General features: G+C 35.7%; 1 protein-coding gene across 3 annotated transcripts in view; it reads right to left on the bottom strand.

Annotated features, from left to right (window-relative positions):
- The window catches only part of LOC122523484 (irregular chiasm C-roughest protein-like), a 122,220-nt gene that overhangs the window by 36,450 nt on the left and 61,159 nt on the right, over positions 1 to 24,611 (bottom strand). For 2 of the 3 annotated variants that reach the window (XM_043645247.1, XM_043645248.1), the window contains exon 2: positions 1,009 to 1,472. In XM_043645247.1, coding sequence (XP_043501182.1) covers positions 1,009 to 1,472 — 464 coding nt within the window. Of the gene's footprint in view, positions 1 to 1,008; positions 1,473 to 3,429; positions 3,582 to 24,611 lie in introns of those variants that run through there. The other variant, XM_043645249.1, reaches the window with a different exon arrangement.

Here is a 24,611-nt window from a genome sequence, read left to right as displayed (position 1 = left end):
AGGCGTTTCTGAAGTACAACGTAAATACACGTATCGATTGTAAATGAAATTGGCCTGGCAATCAAGCTTTAAAGGAAAAAGTACAAAAAGTACGGAAAAGATAAAAGAAAAAAAAAGAAAGAAAAAATAAAAAAAAAAGGAAAACAACGAAGGAAAAAAGTATCAACGAATCGTGCTCGATTCGATTGGCTTACAAAACGAGTACGACGATGGCAAACGACATAAAATATTTTGTTGCGGCTGTTCCGAGGAGAGCACGCACGATGATTTCGATTGGATTCTTTCGGTTGAAGCAGGAGAAAAAAAGAATAAATGGAATGAGTGCAAGCGGGAGTGATAGAGGAAAAGAAAGAGAAAACGAGAGAGCAAGAGAGAGAGAGAGAGAACAGAATGAGTAGACGGTACGCCGCGTAGGAAATTGAATTTCGCCGTGAAGACAAGCGCGGTCGGTTGGTCGTCGAAAAGCGCAATGAGAGCAGTTTTAATAAAATCGTATTCTCATTGGTTAAAAGAAGGAGGGAATGAGTTCGTCGATCGGTAGATACATAGATAACTCAGATATGGAAAAGAGAAGAAAAAAGAAAGAAAGAAAGAGATAGAGAGGGAAAAAATAAAAAGGAAAAGATAAAACGAAACAGTGAAAAAGGGAAGGGAAGGGTAACAAAAGTTTACTTTTTCCAGGAGGACGAGATCGTTCGTTCTTTGACGAGCAAATGAAACGCTTCCATTACGGAGTTGTAATTAATTTCATTCGACCGAGATACAGGAGAAATAATAGAGAAGGAAACTACGAAAAGCTTCTATCACTACCACATACAATGAATTATTATGCAAACTGGGGAATTGATAAAAGTATATTAACGATGTACCAGGACGAACACACTTTTGTTTATTTTCCTAACAGTCAATGAAAGATAGTAATCAGAAGAGAGAACGGATCAGAGCAAATAGAGACGTTTGAGAAATTGACGTCAAGATAAATAGGAATTCTTCAAAGGAAATACTTACCCTCTTCGTCGCTACCGATCATAGCGTAACGTTCGTATCCAGTCAAATTCCTAACAGCACCAAGTCCAAAATCATCCTTCGTCCATTGAATGGGTCCCTTTTGATCGAGAACTCGACACGGAAGGGTCACCCTGCTACCAACCACCGCGGTTTGATCCATTGGTTCGATGGCGAATCGCTGATAAACTACTTCCGTCGTTGTAATCGGCTTTAACGTCGACACTGCTGACGATGAGGATGAGGATGAGGAGGAGGACGAGGATGACGACGACGACGACGACGACAAAGATGAGGACGATGAAGAGGAGGACGAAGACGACGACGACGACAAGGAGGATGAGGAGGATAAGGAGGAGGACGCATTTGTCATATTCGCACCCTCTACGCTTCTAGCTTCCATTGTTAATAACAGCGTAAGGCAGATTACGATTGACCTCGTTCTCGATGCTGTCCTCGACCTGGAGCTGAAACCAAAACGAAAATAATGATTGAGGCGTTAACGATACGACGAGAAAAACGAACGGTTCTTTTCGAAGAAAACGACTCGCTTGCACGGTCAATGATATTACGTGTCTTGATATGTATAAGATTGGTGTATTGGAAAGAAAAAGAGAGAGAGAGAGAGAGAGGGAATGAGAGATGTCGATGAGAGGAATATCGAGCAAACCTGTTGAGACGGAATACATTTTAAAAATTCATCATAGCGAAGAAGTCAAACGTTTCCTCGACAAGTTCGCCACTACTTTCGAGAGAAACGAATGGAATGCGACTATATTGTAACGGGTGGATCATTTAAATATGAACACTTGGATGCTTTCCATTGCTTACGATTTGTATATCGAAATATTTCTCCTATAAGATATCATATTATCGAAGTTTTCTTTTCTTATATTTACGAGATCGTTTATTCTCTTTCATATTATTATACGTATGTGTGTTTAGTATTGTATTTAATGTAAATACAATAGACCTATACATTGATTTTTTTGTCCAAATTCGTTTTCAAACATTTCTACGAGTTAAATTCTTTTAACGACCTCGCCGAGAGCATCGCGCCCGCTTTCGAGCGTCCATTTACCTTCGAACCATACTTAATTTATCTTTATAGTCCCATCGGATTCGAAAACGAAGTTACGGCCAAGAGAACGGACCTCTCGTAAAATGGACGATAAAAGTATTGCCGTTTTGCAATTTATTACTACGTTTGGGGTGCTATTTCTTTATATGAGACACGCGTATGTGTGTCGCTAACACAAATATGCATATCCATGAGAGTTGATATACGAAGAACAACATTTTCGTTATTCATTTAGCAATCATTACGTCAAATATGCCTCAAGGACAGAGTTACTATGCTAATAATCGATCAATCGTTCGTTCGCTTCAACGAACAACTTTATCGATCCCTCTTATATTAGATTCCATTGTGGTTGTTTTTTTTCTTCTTCGTATTATTTCTTCCATTTTATTTTTTTTCTTTATTATTCAAGATCCAATCGATCATTGTCATTTTCATGGACGATTTCATTTCTTTTCTATCTTTTCTTCTCGTAATATTTTCCAAGGCTATTCGTATTTCTTTTTCTACGTTCGTAGTAAACAGAAAAACGTAACGACGGTGCCACGGAATGGAGAAATTTCAAACGCGTGTGTTACCTCAAGAGTACACTTTCGAAATCGACCTTTCTCCCCCTTTGGTATTTGTTTTTTCGTATAAAATAACCGCTCCGTGAAATAGGAATAAGAATCATAAAAGGAAAGAAAAGAAAAAAGAGAAAGAAAGGAAAAATAATAAAAAAGAAAAGTTAAAAGAGAGAGAAAAAACAGGATAAGAGAAGGTGACACCTGAAAGAAGAAAAAACAGAGAATTTGTCGTCTAATTACGCCAGATAATTGCCGTCTTTCCAAAGTGATCCTTTTTCCAAAAGTCCCTTCCCCTTATTATCTTCCGATCTGGACGTTTTCCGGATGGGGAAACGTTTTTGTCCGTGGAGAAAAGGAAGAAAAAGTAAGGAGAGAGACAGAGATAGATAAGAAGAAGCAAAAAGAGATAGGTCAAGACAGAGAAAGAGAGAAAATTATAGATAAAGAGAAGGAACATTGTTTGCCACGAAATAATTTTTCGATTTCTTTATTGGGTACTCAATTAACCTCCGTTTCCCCCCCCCCATTTATATTCAAATCAGTCCTCATCCGTCTTCATATCTGCTCTTGATCTAATAACTAGGGAGTCCAAATGAAAGATTTTCTTTCTCTCTCTCTCTCTCTGTCTCTTTCTTTATCGTTTATCCTTTTTTCTATACCGACATCATTTCTAAAAGAAGCGAGATGATCGATCAAATCGACGAGCAAAGCTAAAAAAAAAAAGCACAAAAGCTTTTCACTTCCATCGCAGACGAAAATTCGACGAAAAAAACTCACACAAAATCCTGTCTTCATTGTTGGTTTCTTTTTAATAGCGGACTCGAACGTGGGAGTAATCAAGAAAGTAAGTAAAGTAATACATGTTCATCTTTTTCTTTAGCCGCCTTTGATCCGACGTTCACCGTGCAAGGAAGGAGTTTCGTTCGATGAGCTCGGATGGAAGCTCGTTTCTTGGAAGGGAAGCTGCAACGTTAAAGCGGTAAACCGACCTTCTTCTTGTCTCGTCTCTTTGCTAGACGCTGAAGTAAAGTGGGAGAGAGAAGAAGAAAGAGAAAGAGAAAGAGAGAAAGAGAGATAGAGAGTGAGAGTGAGAGAGAGAGACAGAAGGAAAGGGAGGATGTCGTAAGATGCTCGTACGACATCGTTCCCGACCGTTTCTTACAAGCTCAATAGGATAATAACCTCGGCGAGTGACTGCTGGTAGAACGGTTTGAATGGAGTGAAGAAATAACGAGAGTAATAATAATTGCGCTTGTGCCGTCCACGTTAATACTATATACTTGGTGTGTATGTAAACGTTTATACATTCTTATATATACATAGGGTGATCTTAAAATGTTTCTGCTTCTAAAGATAATAATATTTTATCGATAAAAATATAGAGTTTATATTTCGGTTTTAACTTTCTTTCCACGAAGTTGAATATTTGACGATCGACTTATATACTGTATAATATTATTATAATACTTAAATATAGATGGTAAAAAAAGATTGGAAAACTAACATGAGAAAAAAGCGTCTTCTTTGGTCGACGTTTAACATAGGTCTTCGGCGGTAGTGTCGTGGGTTAACCCCATGCTGACCTTCCATAAACATGGAAATCAGTCTACCGTTTTGCGAGCGTATCGTTGGTAAAGCCGTAGTTTATATGGCTACAATATATCACGAAAGCGACGCTTTCGTGTCCAACGCGTTCCAGATATTAACTGTGTTGTTCGGCCGAGCCACTCGCACGAACGACCCGCTCGTTTTGCAACCGGAGAAGATTATGTTTTGATGTGTATAGAAGGTAGGTAGGTGAAGACGTAATCCTCGGAAAATGAGCAAGTACGCAAGACCTTGGGGCCGGTATCCTTTAGGTAGGGGATCAAAACTTTTGCGATGTTTATACGCGTATACGCGTATAAGTATAGATACATATGTATAAGAACTTTTCTACCCTTCCACGTTTATGAATATACATTCCTGTAAATGCATAAATGCGTAGGGAAATATATTTACATACATATGTATATGTTGATATTAGTAACATGAATATTTTTAAATAGTGTATAAACGTAAATATATAGGTAGGTACGTATAATAGATGCCTACCTACACATATGTACATACGTACGAATACGTTTCGTTTGAAAATGGATGACTGCGAGCAGATCCAAAGTTTATGGATCGTCTCCTGGGATATATGTATATCCCATGACAGAAGTATAGGCACTGTGTACCAGCTTCTCTCTTGGTATTTCGTAACGTTCCTATCGGATCGGATTTCGGAGTAAAACATTCGTCCTCTCTGAAGAACGTTACCTCCTCCTCTTCCTCCTCCTCCTCCTCCTTCTCCTACTACACTACTACTACTACTACACTACGAGCGAACCCTCTTTCGTACCAAATCGTTCGCAGATGTTAAGAAAAAATGTGGCGATACTTTTTTAACGACTTCCCTCGATCTACGATCTCGTAATTCATCGGCAGCTAGCCAGCCAACCAGCTAGCCGGCCAGATCGACGACGATGGTTCGAGAAAAGCTCGTGTTACCGTGTCGCGTTCGTAGCGCTTCCTGGAACGAAGAAGCCGCTGTGTACCCCAATGTTGTTGTCGTTCGGGGGGTCACAGAGGGATGTCGGGTAGAAAAAAGGTACCAACGGGGAAAGTAACAGGAGAGAGAGAGAGAAAAATTGCCATTGTATCCGATAACGAATTTCCGTAGCGTATAGTGCCGCGGTATGTATCGGATTTATGGCGGTTTCGCTTCCGCTTTATATTCCAACTTGGACGCAAGCCATTTCGAGTTTTCCTATAAGAGCAAAGTTTCCATAGTATGGAGAAAAGATTTTTTTTGTTTTTTTGTTTTTTTCTTTTGGAATCTACGTTGCTAGAACTATCTTTCGATCATCGCTGGATTATTTCCGGAGTTGGTGGAACAACGACGCGTGCTTAAACAAACATTTCTTCGAAGAATTTCATAAATATTCGACTGGCCGTAGAAAATACGCGAAATTTGTATATATATTTTCTTTTTTTTTTTCGATGAAATATTTAATACTCACGAGTGATGGATAGATCGACAAGTTGAAAAAGAGAAAGAAATACAAATAGTCAAATGTTTCCTTTTTATTTCCCCATGGTGAGTTACAATTAAAGAGATGAAGAATAGAAAAAGAGAGAGAGAGAGAGAGAGAGAGGTCAAGCGTGATATTTAATTTGGTTTTTGTGAGGCTAACCGATGGTTTAATCTCAATATTACGAGAAAAGGGGAGGGACGAGTGACAAAGAATGGGGAATGGCTTGCATGAAAATGTTACGCGTGCTACGTCAATGGATCCAATCAGATCCTCTTGTTTTTTATCAATCGTGATAGAGAGAGAGAGAGAAAGAGAGGGGAGAGAGTGTTGGAATTTCGTAGGTTGCTATGACGTAATGGTGGGTGCGAGTAAACGCACGAACGAGAAAACCACCCTCCCCTCTTTTCGATGGCGTCCACGCGTGCGTCAAACCTTTATCTCTCTCTCTCTCTCTCCCTCCCTCTCTATCTCTTTATTTCTCTATCTCACTCACACTCGCACACTTGTATAGATCATGGTCTCTTGCTCGCCAATAAAATAGCGCGACGCGGACAGAATCGTGCGATAATTAATTGCCGTGCTGTTCCAACAATTAATCCCGAATGTCGCGACAATTATCGGCTAGAACTCATGGTAATGTTTAAATTTAAATGAGATCGTTGATCGTTCCTCTACTAGAATTCAGAGTGAGAAAGATTATGGAGAAAAATAACGATAGAATGAGTGCGAATAGATGTACCGCAGGGTAGGTCTATGTGTTCGTTTATTATACACCGCATTTGTATCCGAATTAAATCGATTTTAATCAATATTTGACGATGAAGAACGTTCTTTCGATCGACCATATAGAAAATACGATACTCTGTTATCTACCGTTCAACTTTACCCCATCTAATTTAATTTAGCGATGACGATTATTAAAGAGCTGCACGGGCAACGACGAAAATGGAATTTCAAGCGTGCGAATGTTATGCGAGACGAAAAGGGTACGTGTACGGAGATGCATTTCACATCGAGACTACGCTCGCTTCTTGTGTATCTTTTTTTCTTCTTCTTTTTCCTTTTTTCTTTTTTCGAATGAGACTGAAGATCTCATTCGAAAAAAAAAAGAAAAAGAAAAAGAGAGAGAAAGAAAGATAGAGATAAAGCGAAGTACGGAATGACAAGCGGAAAGAGATAAAAAGATAGAGACAGAGAAAGAAATAATGGTGGATAGAGACACAAGGCCGTATGTTTATCGTGAAACATAGAAGCCGAATGTAAAGCGTACGAGGGTTGGCAGAAACTAAACGAAAGCTTCACAAAGGACTTTGTCCCGCGACGAAACACGAAAGACTTGTTCCAAAGCTCTACGATCCAATGCCACCGATCAATTTGTTATGGGATGACCCAGTATCAAAGATAGGGGCCCCTTGGGTTAGAGTAACTTGTTTTCGTATTAGACACCAACCCTCGTACGAAATGCACATATACATATACTTAAATATGTACGCTTGCGCAAGCACAAATCGAGCTTACACACGACTCCCTGCAGAAGCACCAATACGTTTACGAATGTGTAATTTATGCAGGAACCGATACATCTATATACATTCCTCCTCTCGTTCCGACAGCTATCTAAATATAACTACCCACACTCTTTCAATCGCACTTATTTATATATATATATACACATACACATACACACATATACAAGGAGACAGCGATATATATTCTCTGATTATCTCGATTTCCGATATTTCCTTAAGTAAAAGGAAATAAAAAAAGATCAAGAGAAAGGAGGGCATATCTTTGATGGATTTCTCAAAGAATAATAGGAGCTTTGCGGAGATACATTAATTTTCAATCTTCATGTAAATTTAAACGTTAGTTATTTTTTCAACTTTTAAACAGTATCGCATAAATAGAACACTTATTTCTCAAGCGAGTAATAAATCTAACGAGAAATTAATCGGAGAATCCTTTTGAAACAAATGAATGGGGGGTGGGGGGGTCTTTCCATTAAAAATCAAAGCAACATTTTTTTTTTGTTTTTACCTCGAGGATCAATTAGCGTAATAAACGACTCGCTTAGCAAATTTGGCAAGGACGATTCGTTTTACGAAAGAGAAGAAAAATATACCTTTCGGAAGGAACGATTGACAAAGGGCGTGCATCATTTTCATAATGGGCTCGACGGACAAAGTACTACGGCAAGTGCTTTCGCTACTGCTGTCGTTTGAAATGACGCGTCTGTCGCGTTTCGAATCGTAAGAGAACACACCTCGATTGTTCTTAAGCGGCTCCCCCCCCGCTGCCCCCCTTAGTGGTGGTACTCACCTGGATGAAACGCACTAAAAGCTGCTCCGGATAGTTTCTAAAAGCTTCGCCAGTACTTTTCTTCTTACTAAACGTATATTTCGTTCGATTTTTCTTTTCCTCTTACCCGTTTATAGGATGAAACGTCGAAGTTCAATCATTTAATCGATATTACGTAATCCTTAAATGTTACGACAACAAAATAGACCAATTCTTTAAAGACAAATTTTTATCCAAATAATATAATCATATTAAATTCGTTCGAATTATTCTAAGAAAGTAATTAAAATGATTACATTAAGAAACACCACAATAATTCCTTTTAAACGTTACATCTGAGGTATAAATTGGATAGTAGGTTATCTTTAAAATGCGAACGAAGTATTTTCATTTTCGTTTCGGTTCCCTTGCAAGCGGAGATTGCAAAGTGACCCTACCCAATCTCAGCACTATAGCCCGAATGCCTACGCGTTTTCCTATAGAGAGCATGCAAGCGTGTGTACCGTGTCGATGTTTCCCAACAACGCTACATTGTACGGCATGCACACTAAACTAGGAATATGTGTACGTTGTAAGTACGTGTGTACAGATATACATACACATATATATATATATGTATATATACATATGTATACATATGTAGGATAGTATTGGCGTCGGTAGGCAAGTAGGCTTGGTATGCACGACGTTTCACACGAGCCATGTTGATTGTCGTGTAAGCATACAATGCAGCAAGCGCAGTATGGCAACGGTTAGGCGTGCCGACGTAAGACGTAGTTTCCATAGTACTATTCCATAGTAGTTCATTCTTGAATGCCGATAAGTATCAAACAGGTTCCAAGAGAGATACGTTTTCGTGTGATAAAGAGCATAATATTTGATGTCAACAACAACAATGCCTGTCGATACGAAAGCTGCAGTCGTTTCATTGCCGTTCATAGAATCCTTCGGAGTTTGAATTTACGAAACTTATCAAAGTAAACTCTCTCTCTCTCTCTCTCTCTCTCTCTCTCTTCCGATTGATGGTTCTTCCTTAGTCGCAAAGGGTGTGAAAAAATAATTGGTAAAGTTGCAGGAGAACTTTTGCGGCTTCACTAACGAGTTTGGAAATATGATTTATGATAAAATGTGATATACCTCCTGTGAGAGGGAATAAATTTGATTGTGAGAGATAAAGAAAGAAAGAGAGAGAGAGAGAGAGAGAGATGTGGAATAAAAGGTATATAGGCAGAAAGCTCAGTCTTTTTTTTTTTTTTAAGCGACAGATGGCCGCTCCATTACTCGATGCAGCTTTCATTTCGTAGCTGCGATTTCAGTTCCATTGGCACAGCCGTCGCGGAGTTAAGGAAGTACTAATGGCTTCGTTAATGTCGACCGATTCGAACGAGGAATAATGCTTAAATCCTGAAGCGCTGGAGTACTCCCTCAAGTATAATCTCAATCCCTCGTTACTTTTCCCCTCCTCCTCCTCCTTCTTCACCTATTTCTCTCTCCCTCTCACTCTTTGACTCTTGTTCAATCTCTTCACACATACTCTCTCTCTCTCTCTCTATTTTCTAGCTCGAAGAGATTAAGTTCTACTTCCGGTATGCTTTCGAAACCAATCAAAAATTATGTCGCTATGACTCAGCCCTCCACGAACGATATAACTAATACGAGTGTGTTGTATGTGGCGTGCGTGCTTACGAAAATAATCTTCTGCGAACGGTGGGCGTTCACGTTAATCGTTCTTCTCGACGTGTTTTCTTTTTCTTTTTTTCTTTTTTTATAGGCGTTTCTTATCGTTTTAAAATAAATCCTAGGAGAGTAGAAAAATTCATTTATCTGACTGTAGAAATTTTTTATTAAAATTGATACAAAACAAATGCGATTACGATACAAACACACGCGCGCGCGCATAGAACATACACACAGGCGTGCATACATATCTACAATGTGCATACACGCGCAATCAAATCAATTAACTTCGTTGACAATTCTACAGTGAAAATATTTATCATTTGATAGAAATTTAAAGAGATTTTCTGTTAATTCGATAAACTAATCGATCGTATTCGCTTTTTAATCTATGTTAATTTGATAGAATCAAAAGCCTTTTTCAAATATTTGCGACATTAAATTGAAGAGTTTAATAATGTTAGCCATTTGTGCGCGTGATCTGTTGATAAAAAAGTATTGCTTTATTCAAACGTATAAATTTATTTGTATTTACACGGGAAGGAAAAGCATAGATAAAATGAAAAATACAGCTCCGTATTATCCCATGTTCTCTCTTTTATCCTGTTATCGTTTCTTAACGATTTCGAAAGCCCACACCTTCCTTATATTTCTACGAAGATTTTCTTTCTACAAATCGAACACGCCTGTATCTTATTCTTTTATCTTCGTGATGATCCCACATGAATTATTCAAAGAAACACACGCCGTATAATATATTTCGCTATATCTTTCTCTCTATTTTTCTCCCAGATAAGTATGATATACGATAATTTACCATTCGAGTGATAATTAAATTAAAAAATAACACGGACGATTTATATACGGACCCTTACTTTCGCTATACTTACAAAACAACATTTAATAAGCGAGTTAAATCAAGACGACTGTCTCGTATACTGTTTGAATACAATAGCTTCCAATAAAGGTCTGGTACAAACACCATCAGATAGTAAAGTATACAGAACTTCGTCGAAGATTTTATTATAGAAAAATTCCAAATTATACGAAGTCGTCGTCCTCGTTGGCTCTAACAAGCTCGGTTTTCACTATATTCTCGGACAAATCGAAGATTGGGCGTCTGATGCAACGGGTAACACCTCGAGAAAATATTCTCACGACTTGTCCTCAAAGTTTCCAACGTCTCGAGAAGGCCGACGTGTCGTTGAAATGTTGGATAAAGTATAGGTATGCATCTGGGAATTTATATATATATATATATAATACATACATATGTATGTAGATATGTATGCATGTTCGTATGGTTCAACGGTAGAATCCTATGGCGAGTCTACATAATATCAAAGTTACGTTGTCGTCGTCGTCGTCACACGACAGCACGTTACCAGCTTTCTGATGGGAAAACTTGTAACACATACTTACACACGTATATATATATTATATTTATGTATATATATATATACGACTACACAACTACGTTTACTTTCACACGCATATACATAACGCAACAACATGCATAAGTCCCACGAGAAAATTTAACGATGACGACGACGACGACGTTTCGATTCGATGACTCGATGGCAACGTCAATCGTTTTCGAAGTTACGTCAATGTCAATGTTGAAAGTTAATTTAACGTTTCTCGACGTTCTCCTACGAAAAGCATACATAAACAACGTTTGCACTTTTCCGTAGTAACTACTCGTTATTAAAAGAATCTCAAACGTTTCGATCGATCGTTCCGATGGTGCGTGTACTTTGAAGCTTGTTAATCAGCTGTGCAACACGTGGTAGGTATGAAAACAAGTAGGGTTGAGGTAGGTATTAGCAATTCGACTTAAAAAAGCAAATAAATTTTTTCTCTCATATCTTCCTCTCTCTCTCTTTCTCACTCTCCTTTACCTTTTTCCTTCTCCTTCATGGAATTTCTCTAGTGATACTTTCATGCCGTATATTTTATACTCGAACCCTTGGAAATGTACGTTTAAAGAATTTTCATGTCCGTCATTGTGGATGTTACGAAGGCGTTGAAGTTTACTTATTACCTCATTTTTCTTCTCGCGTTTTTCTTATCGATTATATCTCCATAGTCTCGCATTTTTATTTATGGCATATTACTCGATTTCAACGCAAAACACGATAAGTAAGATATATATGTTACTTTGATCAATTTTTTGGGGGAAAATTTCTTCTCATTTCCTCCAATAACGAGAATTTTTCGTATTTACGAATATATGCACGAGTTGCGATTAAATTATTAGATTTCCTTTTCGAAAAATACTTTTTCTCACGTTTAAAGTATATCAAGATTTTATTTCTTTTTTTTTTTTTTCTATTTTTTTTTTCTCTTCATAATTCTACGGATGAACGCATAAACTTGGCCGGGCGAAAGCGAATTTATCCGCATTGCAGGAACGAGACGGCCATGCAAATTCAATATTTGCTTCACGATGAAACGATCATGAAACGAAGAGAAATGCGTACACGCGCGCACGTGCCTATGTGACCTAGATAGTTAAAACGTTCTCGGTAAGGGCCGATCGTTTCAAAGTGTAGAGACGCGTTCGAGCGTACATCGAGAAAACGATGTTAACATACGTAATAATATAGTTCATAGTACATAGTAATATATACAAGTGGTTACCGACTAATGTATACGAATTATAAATACAAATATTAGAATAATAATTATTATTTTACAACAATTTTAAATTTCAACGATCTTTTCGTTATCTATAAATTAATTTAATATAAACGAAAAGAGTATCGTAAAGATGAAAATAACAAAATAAAAGTATAAAAATATCTGAACTTTTTGATGTTTGTAGAAATCTTGTAACAAAAGAATTTCCTATTAGACTAATAATTATTATTTTACAAATTTCAACGATCTATAAATTAATTTAATATAAACGAAAAGAGTATCGTAAAGATGAAAATAACAAAATAAAAGTATAAATATCTGAACTTTTTGATGTTTGTAGAAATCTTGTAACAAAAGAATTTCCCTTTTGAGAATTAGCTTACACCAATATTATTTTCAAGGCATCCTGTAGTTCTCTTGTCTCTATGTTCCCCTTTTTATCTCTATCTCTTTTCTATCCATGTATAGAGAATTTCGTATATACACGTTCAAGAATAGAATGCGAGTTATGCGCCGTATTGTTATACCACGATACGTATGTCATACATGTAAGGGGGTAATATGTTCAGCCACGCTCGAGATAGACGTTGCCAATGTCCTTGCCATTTACGCACCGGGAAATTGCAGTTGCCGTTCTCTACGGTCCCCTGGCATATGGGAAACCACGGAAAAATGGAACTAGCGAATAGATTCAATTGCTTTTTGCCCGCGAGTGTGCTGCAATTTAAATGACGCGCATGGAAAATACGCTTACCAGGAAAATATTCTCTACCCTTTTTCGTGGAACTACACACAAACACATACACACACACACAGATCGCTATTCTTGCCCTTCGGCAAATTTTTTCTAGCAAAATAGGAACTTACTATACTATAAAGTATAATAAATATGTTTGAAATTGGAAAGGAAGATTGCTTCGCTAATTTGTGAAAATGGAAGTCTCGTTTGGTAGCTTCCTCGTGAAGACGATATTTCAAGGAAGTTCGAAGCGTGAGAAAGAAACATTTTGCACTTTCCTGGCATCGATTATGATTCATGGCGGATACGAGCGTCCACCACGCTTTTGTCCCTTTTACCGTAAAGTAGAATTCGTTCGTTCAATAGCTTTACCTCCGGTTGTGTTGTAATAGTACCTACGCGAAATACGTGTTTTTCTTTCTGTACCTACTATTGTTCAATATTTATTGCTCGATATTTGTATACGAGTTTTGGTCGAAACAAACTCTTTTCGATGAAATACTACGATTGTAATAAACGTGACCTATACAAATTAGTTGAGAGAGAAACGTATATTTCTTCTTTTTTTATTTTTTTTTCTTCACACAAGAACGTTATCAGTATTCAAATCATTTTTTAAACTAACCAACGTTTGTAACGTTTGTAAGATTCGTTTGACGATATAAACCAGATAGCATTGTATTGCTGATAAAAAGGGAATAACTTTTGATCTAAATTCTGTCCAATACTCGAATGTAACTAGAAATGGTTTTGTAAGAATCAAAGTATTAAAGGATTAAACGCAAAATCGTTTTAAAGTTTACTGTATCTATCTGAAAAAACAAAATTGATGAACAAATTTTTGGCAGAACGAATTTATTTTTTACCATTTGAAACGTATGAGTTATAAAAAAAAAAAAAAATAATGAACGAGATTTCATGAATAACCTACGGTTCGGATTTTTATTCAAACGTTAAGTAATATCATGGCTAAAATAACAGGACCTTTTTTGTACGATATTAATTGATTGTTAAAAGATAATGTTGCTTTTCATGTCATTGTGATATTGCTTCAATGCATAGAATCGATTCACGTGTCTCATGTCTACGGTATATATAACAAATAACGAGCCTTTTTCGTCGCATGTCCTTTTATATAAAACGGATCGATATCGCAAAACGATATTTCCTCATTATCGCTGCGCTTCGTCGACACGGCTCGAGCATAAATTCTCTCAAAAGTGTTGGATAGAAAAGTAGAAAGAAAAAGAGAGAGAGAGAGAGAGAGAGAGAGAAAGAAAAACGAAGTAGGAAATAGTCTGATACCATTCGTTATGTCAACTGCAATAGTACAATACAAGAAGATGATTCATACACATTGGTACTTACATGATTATATAAAATATTTTCTTACTATTTTTTTCTCATATAAATTTTTAACGATGATTATAAGATAACTAATGTTATTTTTTTTGTGGACGTGAGTTAGATTTTTTCTGTATTTTCGTAAAGTCATTCATTGATATGAAAGAATGGTATAAAAATAATTCTGACTCTGTTAAAGAAATTGTTCGAAAAAACGTCATTAGAAATTGTCGATTAATCGTAATTCGTTATTGTAGTAGTAGTTTGATCGACACACATCATCGAGTCAACGTATTAAATATAGAAATAATCTTTTATATACGAGAGAACGAGCTGCTAGTTATAAAATATATTCGAATTATCCTGCGAGAATGTCATTAATTCTAAAATATAACTTGCCATTTTTCGAAGACAATACATCTCATTGACGTTTCTGTCGAATTGATCGAACATCGACTATTCGTTATTTTATACCTTCGTTATCATTCGCACGCCATCGTCGTTGAGATCATTATGCTTTCGATTCGATAACATTTTACTACAATATTTTATCGATTATTCCAAACGGTACTTGTAATGCTAGTCTTTTATGTATTCTTTATTAATTTATAACACGCCTTGCCATTGCAATTGCGAATTTATATTTAACACCTATAAAATCAATCTTTTCCTTTTTTATTTTTACATATAACAGATCAAAATAAAATAGACACGTTTCTATTTTATACTATACCCTAGATCACTGAAGTCAAGCAACATAGACACGGACGAGGATGGGTGACCCGTGCGATGAAACAAAGGACAAGAACCGTGGACCAATACCACCTCTTTGGTAATAAAATACATTAAATATAACATGTATGAATGATTTAAAAAATTCGTTACAAAATGCTATATTAATATAATTACAAGAGAAAAAAAAATGCGATTGAAATAAATGTAATTTCAATGAAAAGTAATGAACGTTTGTCGGTTTCGTATAAAGAGCATTAAAATAAAATAGGTAGAATAGGTATGTCAAATAGGGTTGGTATCCAATGATAATGTACCAATAGTAGAATCTAACAATAAGCGACGATTAACGAGAAACATTGTCCCGAGGACAAGCGATGTCCTTTCTGCAAGTGACGTCTCGATGATCGGCCTTCTCTACGGCGTGGGAAGGCGCAGAACATTGGCCGGTAATTCGACTAATCTTCAATTAATCACACATTTGCAGATTCGAGTCTCGTAACGCAAGAGGCCGACGGGCATCGAGCACATCCGTCTGACACATTGGCAGAAACTGACGGAGATGTCCGACGAATCGGCGTAATCCTGAGGGAGAGACGTAGCATCTCTCTATACGGTTAGTATTACTGTTATCATTACCATTCCTCTACTATAATATCACTGCTGCTACTACTACTACTACTACTACTACTACGTTGGTAATATCGGTGCTGCGAATTTCTATGCTACTTGCATTCACACATACACCAGAATTCAATGTATAGATGCGTGTGTATCTATCGCTTGATATAAGCCGCTCTTACCAATGAATGGCAATAGCCCGTTGGTTGCCATAAACTATTCCACGGTTGGCCTTACATCATATTATAAGGTGTTTCCTTTGATATATTCCCAAGTATATGTATATTTTAGAGAAACGTCAACATAATTTAGCAACGAAACGAGCGAGCAGTCTATAATATCCTACCAAACGTATCACTCGACCGAATATAATATTATGCTGGTAATCGTTACGAAATATCTATGAAGTATTATAACTTTACCTGTGGCTTATAGAAAAAAGGATAGATAGATAAAGATAGAAGAAGGAAGAGTCTCTATCTTCGAAGCTTTGAAATACTTCATGATGTGTTCCGTTATCGTGTGGAAATGACGCTAAAACTCGGTAACGGTGGCCAAAAATCGTTAGTGCTTTCCAGGACGATACGGTGAAAAGCTCGTCCTCTGTACGCTCTATTTCTCGCGAAAATAAATGCTCGAATATTCGATCGGAAGATACCGGGGAAATTCTCGGCAGAAAGAGCGTTATAGTCAGAATTTTTCTACGAGGAAAAATTTTATATTACATATATATATATAAAATATTGTTTACAATTGCTAAAAAAAAAATATAAATGAAGTATCATAATATTATATACATTTTTATATAAAATTGAAGAACATTTCGATTAAAGTTTATATTCAATTTAAAAGTAATTTTCTAAAAATCTTAAAAGTGTTTTTCTATTCGGAGTTGGCTTTTGCGTTTTATGAAAACATCCTGTGATTGGAAATAGAAGATAAAGAAGATTCCATCGAGCCTTCTTCCGGAATAATGATGCCGATTGAACAAACAATAACATCGTTAATTCGGTAAGCGGTATACTCGAAGTATCGGTAATCTTGTACAAGAACGAGCGAGCTAGCCGTGAAAACACGGTTTGTTGGTCGACTCAGAGCCACGTCAATAGATAAGTACTTTCGATGGATAAGTAGCCGCTGTTTGTTCGATCCTCTTCTCTTGGTAGCACTCGTGCTCTTGTGATTCATACCGGATTCACTATGATTTATTAAAGAAACGATTTTTCTATCGACAAAATTATGATATTGCAATAATAAGAGTTAATGTAAAAATAACAAACAGAAGAAGGTAATAATAAATAAAAAAAGGATATAATTTGTGTGTGTGTGGTCACCACACAGAACGTTATGCTTACTCTAGATTTTTTTTCTTGAAAATTATTAAAATATAGTGTATTTAAAACGAAGAATATTTAGAAATAAATACATTATTATATCTTAATTACATATTTAATAAGTTTAATTTGAAAGATTTTTTCATAAGAAGTGAATTAAACAAATATGAAAATAATGTACAGGAAATGCCCATACTTTAAAATCGTTCATGTTAGTGTAACTGTGAAAACAAGGAGATACCCGATTTTTTCATATCTAACAATTGGTTATCTTTTATATTTTTACTCTTACACACATATACACACCTTCCATGATTTTGTTCAACTGTCAAAATCGGCTGTGGATTCTGTCCCACTTCTCTTTTCATGTCGTTTCACCAAATTTCGTAATTATCATCGCCTAATCAAGGAGCAAGAAAAAGACAGAGACAATTTAATCCTATCCGTGGGCGTAATATTATAGATTAACATATCCCACCCCACCCCCCAGAGAGATCTAATAAAAAAGATGACAGAACAAAAGCCGTCGAGTAAGATAAAAATAAAAAGACTTTGCTCGGATGACAAGAATTCGAAATAAAGGTGATAAGCGAGATAAATAGTTCGCATTATCGTAACCAACGCTCAAATATCTTCATTATTTTCCCATTACATTTATTTATTATAATAAATTCATTCTAATGAAAATTGTTTTTAAACGATAAACTTGGCGAATATCACATCTCTCGCAATAAATTATTCCGTGTTCTGTATTATTGCATAATGTGTAACTTACATTAGAAATTGCGATACGTACATAAGCAAAAGTAATTTTCCTTGATAGTTCGATGAGAACATGAATCTTCGCGAATCGTACTGAATGAAAATAGAAGTTTAGAGCGATATTCCGTAGAAATTCCCAAGTCTCGTGTAACAATTGTAAGTTCTTAACGAGATATCGTATTTTCAAACAATAAGAATATATTCTGTCAAGCACGCACAATTAATTTATATGCATACAAGTGTATATGTGTGTGTGTCTGTGTCTGTGTGTATGTATTCATGGTAATTTTTCGTTAACTTAACTAACTCAAACGTGTGCTGGCGTACGTTCTCTTCCTCTTATTCTTCATCCTTCTCCTCCTTCTACATTTATCTACCCTACTCTCTCTCTCTCTCTTACTATCTCAAGCTCGTTGTCATTCGCAAATTCACAAGGACGGTCTGACAAAATTCGAACAACCACGTTGACACTCGTAACGCGTTGACGTAATCCAGACGGCACTTAATTCGATACTCGCAACGCCGTTCATTATTCCGCACGAACTTTCGTTAGCATTACTAATTAGAATCTCGGAGAGGTGCAAATCCGGAAAGTTCGACCCCCGAAGCTCTTCATTCCAACCATCGTAGATAAGTAATAAGAACGGTCATTATTATACTGTTTACAATCTCTGGAGACGCAGAAAGGGTTAAGCTAAGAGAGAAAGTGAGAAAAGGGAGACGGATTGGGCATGAGGGAAAGAGAGAAAGGGATTGAAAAAGGGGAGAACACGATAGCGCCGAGACTATGGGAATAAAGTACAAATTTCATTTCAAACTCTCATTCGAGAGTTGATGTTGAAATTTCTACTGCTTAACCTTTTACAACGAGAAACGCTGTGAATAAACATCGATGAATAGAATTGAACGAATATAATGTGACTCGTTGATCATTTGTATCGTATCAATTTCGTACGATTCAAACTTTAGAATTAAATGACATTTTAAAGAACAAATTGATGAACCTTTGAAAATACAAGGATCGTAGAATATAAGAGAAAAATAATCTGCGACAAAGGATATTACGTATATATCTACCCATTGTTACTGGGATATCGTGATCCTTGATTAATATTAAAATATTAAAGTAGAAATGATTTTCATAACAATCAAGAAATAAAAAAAAATGTTCTTTGACAAAAAAATCCAATGAAATCTCAATGCAAGCTCGACTAAGATGAGATTTTACAACGGTATAATCAGAAAAGAGAATTTCTAGTAGTTTGTGAGCGGGCGAAGCAGACAAGAAAAAAAAAAGAAAAGAAGAAAAAAGGAAAGAGAAAGAAAAAGAGAAAGAAAGAAAGAGAAATAGAGAGAAATTGCAAAAGAGAGATGGTATTATTTCTTGACATAATCGTCCAAGCGGTGGGAAATTAAAAAACGTAATTCGTGGCCTTTCGGGAGATTACAGCCGAGCGGCAGTGAGCTTCTCTTTCTTGTCTCACCCTCTCACCCTCTCTCTCTCACACACACACTTTTTCACTCTTTTTACTCTCTTTTTTACTTTTGCTCTATCATGAAGGTAATTAAAAATAAGCTCCACCACGGAGGGTTAAAGTTATCCAACGAAAAATGCTTCGTAAATGGCTTCCTCCGAAACTAAATCTGCACAATGTGTCAACGGCACGCGTAAACAAAAGAGCATTATTATTTTACGTTCTATGCGCGATATACTAATTCGACTACCCGTACCGTTGGATTTATTCTTATTCGTCCTCTGTATCACGGTTAACTCGGTTTATACGATTTTTCAACGAGTTGATTAGCCGAATAAACTTTCGATTAATTCTGTCCTATCATATTCTTGGAATAATAAGAATTCAAACTTGTAAATCAAATGTCAAAATATATGTGACTATTTTATTTTTTTTATTTATCTCTGTTTCTTCTCTATTTGTATCTGGTTTTATAATTTCTCTCGTTGGACGTATAAAAAGAAATATTCAATTAATTCGAGAAGACCAACAACAATAACTAGCTTCTTTCTACTTTTAATAACATTTTTTTTCTCAGTTACTTTGTTTCACGTTGATGAGTTATATCAGAATTTGCAGTATCAAACGTTGGCAATACTCTTCTTTATTTATTTTGTGTTTCTCCATCTTCCTTTGGATAGAACACCAAAGGTGAATTACGTTTTATAATGACCCTTTACTACTAGCACGAGCTTGCATAAAAGCGAACATTATTTGACCGGATTATTAATTTTTTACTTTGTCCAGTGAAAGCCAGACAAGAGCATCGTCGTAGTCGTCGTAGTCGTCGTAGTCGTCGTAGTCGTCGTAGTTGTCGTATCGAGCGAGCGCTACCTCCGCCATCGTGTTTACTTTTGTTTTTCCGCTTTAATTATGTACTACGAAAAAAAGCGGAAAGTAAGAGCGCCGCCCCTATGAGCGATAATAACCCTCTAACACGCATCCCGGCACGTACAACGTTATATACGTTCGATAAAATTGAAGACGTCCATCTTGTAAAAAAAAAATAAAAAAAAAACAAAAAAAAAACAGGAATCTGTATTCATAGGAAACGAAAAAGAAATAACACAAATAATAATAAAAAGAATTGAAAGTGTAGTAGAACTGTAGTTGAGTTGATTAACAATATGTTGAAAATATCAATTAAAAAGTTTTATTTGTTAGACTCGTTAAATGATCGAAACACTAATGATTTCCTCGTTCTCTAATTACTACCAGCGTTGTCTTCATACGCGTATTTGTAAATTTAACTATGAAGGAATAGATAACTTAGACACATGCAATGTATCATGCTGGTAATTATTTTGTGTCAGAAAGAGAGAGAGAGAGAGAGAGTAGGAGATACTATTTTGTTAACGAGCGAACATTCGTTTGCTCGTACAATTGTATGCATATGTTAAAAGCATATATACATATGTGTATATATGTACATATAAACTTTATATTCTCCTGATACTTGATATACTTAAATATTACATAAATTATAGGATACATTCGTGTGAAATAATAACAACGATGTAAATAAATATTGAAACAGTCTTATATCCTGTCATTATTCTTCATTTTTCATGTATTATACCGTAATATACATTATATATACTATTTCATGTATATACTATATATATATACGCGTATGTTCACGATTTATTACAACTACATCTTTGTAAGATTCCTGACGTTTGTAAAATAAACTTGAATTTTATCGAAGAGGAAAGAAGTAAAAGAAATATGTATTTTGCAAGTAAAACGAGAGCTAATGGATTTGCCTCGCATTAGTTTTCGTTTTCAATTTGCTCAAGCGTCCGTCGTTCGAATTTATCGTACGAAGGTTCGTATTACACGCGTCATACATCGTAAGTAAATTGACATTCATACAACGCTACGAAAATACATACATACATACATACATACATACAAACATACATAGAAGTGAGTGAACGAGCAAGCAAACGCATGAGCACGCATGTAAAACCAACCAGCAGCTTTTAACAACGCTCGCGAAAGACGCTTTGCGTGCGTCTGACGATATAACAGCCTTATACTACTTAGCTATTACAGTGATCTGTATAGGTACTATCTTTTTCGAGTGCTACCCTGCTTGCTACTACTTGCTTTCCTTTCATCGACGCACGTTTCTTGTTCGTTCGTTCGTTCGTTCGTTCGTTCGCGTGCGTAATAACCTAACGAGACGAGAAAGTTAGAAGGACAGAAAGAAAGAGAGAGAGAAAAAGAGAAAAAAAAATAAGTGTACGTATATATACATATATGTGCTGATAATAGCAAGCGATAAAGATTGATATTCTTAAAATGTTCTGAGGTGAATCGATAACCGGCTTAGTGTGACGCATCGAATGCATAACGAGCTGTAAGAGAAAGAAGAAAAGTAATAAATCAATATACATATATATATATATACATATGTATGTGTATAATATATATATATATAAATACGCACAAGTTCTCTCGGTTGATATAGTTTTTTACAAACATTATTATTCATGTTGATAAAGATCACCGTATCGTTGTTAGCATAACTTTTTCTTACTTCCTTGTTTGCAAACTTGGCTTGTTATCTTTATATAAAGTGAGATGAATGAAGACAAAAATGATATACTTTATGACTGTAGATAATTTTTGTTCATTTGTTCTTTTTAAAATAATATATATTAATGGAAAGATACATTTCATTTCATTCGACATTAATAGTTAGAATTTAATTATCTCGATATTTAAAAATTAATAAAATTCTACATCGAAGAATATGACTAGACTTTTTTTCATTACTGTGGTCTAGGACTATTTTATTAATGGTTTTCGTTTTCTTCAAGACAAATGAAAGGAACGTCGAACGTCCGAAAAGCTAGCTAGCTAGCTAGCTAGCCCTCAGAGTTTTCCAGTTCACTTTGCTACTCTAACGTCAGACTTTGTTAAAACTCTGCACGTACTTCATGAGTCGTTCGCAGCAAATAATTGTTTTCCAGTGAGGCGTGCCCGGCATTTCCTAATTTCGAGAAGCCATCGTCCGACTAAAATCACTCCAGGAACGTATGTCTCCGGTTCGGCACTCGAAGAGAAATCGAGGGGAGGAAATAGTCAAAAGGGGTTGAGATTGTACAAACAAACCAATGGTTTCACCCCTTTATTCTTCTTCTTTCACTTGGCGGAAAACGGTAAAGAAATCAAACTACGAAGTTGCAAAATTTCAAATTGCTATCTCCACTTACGTATATATATATATTTCAATAATTTTTTAATAATATTTACGAAACTTTTTACACGTGAATGGGTCTAAAAAAGACTAAGCTCGACGTAGAAATCATTTCTTTTCCATCATACTCACTTTTATATATATTTTTCGACTTACGTTAGTCTCAAGAATTTTCTAAAATAATAATATCAAAATTTTTTATATGTAAAATCATCCAAATTTTATATATACCCAGATAGAAGGAAATAAAAGAAAATAATGCAATAAAAAAGTACAATTATAAATATCTTCAGATATTTTCGGACACGTAGCGATCGATGGAAGTAAAATAAAATTCGTTCATTCAAGCGTAAAATTTTAATAAACCTATATATGTACATCTCTCTCTCTCTCTTTCTATATATATATATGTATATGTATGTATATGAAGTTCTATTCGGTTGACAGCAATCGTGTCACTACGCTCGAGGGAAGAAACTCACGTTTCCACGTCAGTGCAAAATTTTTTCGCCGATCGACGAACGATTCCAACTCTGTGCCAGAATGTTGGATGATTATTATACAGCTAGCTTGCCATTTTCTATGCATCTAACATCCCTCACATCGATTCTTAGATTTTCCTTTTCTCCATCAGAATATTACTCTTTTATTAACGATCCATACATTTCATTTTCTACATTCTATTTTCCCTTTTAATCTTAAAAACGAAAAAATCATTTCATTATTTCATTTTAAAAAACATACTACACATATTCTCGACAAAAATTTCCACTTTCGATCGAACAAAAAAACATGTAATATTAATATTTTATGAAAAAAAAAAAAGAAAAAAATATTATGAGTTATATCAACAAACAAACAAACAAACAAAAATACCGCAAAGAAGGAAGGAAAAAAAAATGAAAAAGAAAAAAAGCGTAGAGAGACGTTTCAAAGGAAGATATTCATCTGTCGCATTCAACTATGTTTCCTACGTATTTTCTCTTCCACGGACGTCGTTCGGTGTAACGTTTTGTCCGTTCCACCGAATGTATTTACACTCTCTTTCTATATGTCTTTCTTCTTTTTCTTGTTATCGTTCACCGTGGAAAAGCCGCGGACCGTTCTACAAAAGTTATTATTTCAAAAAATATAGCCTTGTAAGACAATCGTACTGTACAGACTAAAAGCTACATACATACATACATACACACACATACATATATATATTTACTGGCTGTGCGTCGTAACGACATTTTCCCCTCCAGTTTCTCTATTACATTATACAGAAGTGCAAGGAAAAACTGTGGGAACAAGATAAGAAAGAGAACAAACGTCTGACTCGATTAACAAGAGAGAGAGAGAGAGAGAAGTAAAGGAAGTAGGAAGAGAAGAAAGATGATGAGGAGGAAAAGATGGAGGGGGAGGAAGAAATAGGGCTGCTAATTAAACATATATATTATCTTCATTGTTCAAAGGTCGCAGGGCACTTACCTTAAACGATATTTCTTTGAAACTATCACGATAATAATAGGCAACGTTGTATCATCGTTTGTTATCGACTGGAACGAACGATCGGAGCGTGTTTGACAACGATTAATTATCGTTTGCCGATTTCACCTTAAAATACGATCACATCATTTTCCAATCGTTATTCGTGCGAAAGGAGATCGTTCCATTGGCAACAAGCCAAACTTCCGCGACAGAAAACCGACCAACCTCTATTTCTGTCTCTCTACGATACACCCTTTTTCCTATCAATAATACTTTCTCTTTTACTTTTTTATCGTCTATTTGAAAGCACGATATACAGATCAATAAATTCGTTTCTTTTTTCTGTATACGTTACTTTGTGAAATCAGTTAATTCAGTTAATTCACGAAATGACTAACTAAATTTTCAGATGACTATACTGACCTGTTTAAATATGAAAAAAAAAAGGTAGAATTATATACTTCAATTATAAAATATATGAGTTTACAAGAAGTGAGTTGTTAAGGTATGAAATTAGGTTTAATTCGTAGATTAAATCCAATAGAACATTGA

Source organism: Polistes fuscatus, unplaced genomic scaffold (assembly GCF_010416935.1).
Source record: "Polistes fuscatus isolate 324 unplaced genomic scaffold, CU_Pfus_HIC Scaffold6, whole genome shotgun sequence".
In the NCBI taxonomy this organism is placed as follows: Eukaryota; Metazoa; Arthropoda; class Insecta; order Hymenoptera; family Vespidae; genus Polistes; species Polistes fuscatus.
Note: the sequence above shows the minus strand (reverse complement) of the source record. Positions and strands in the feature narration are given on the sequence as shown.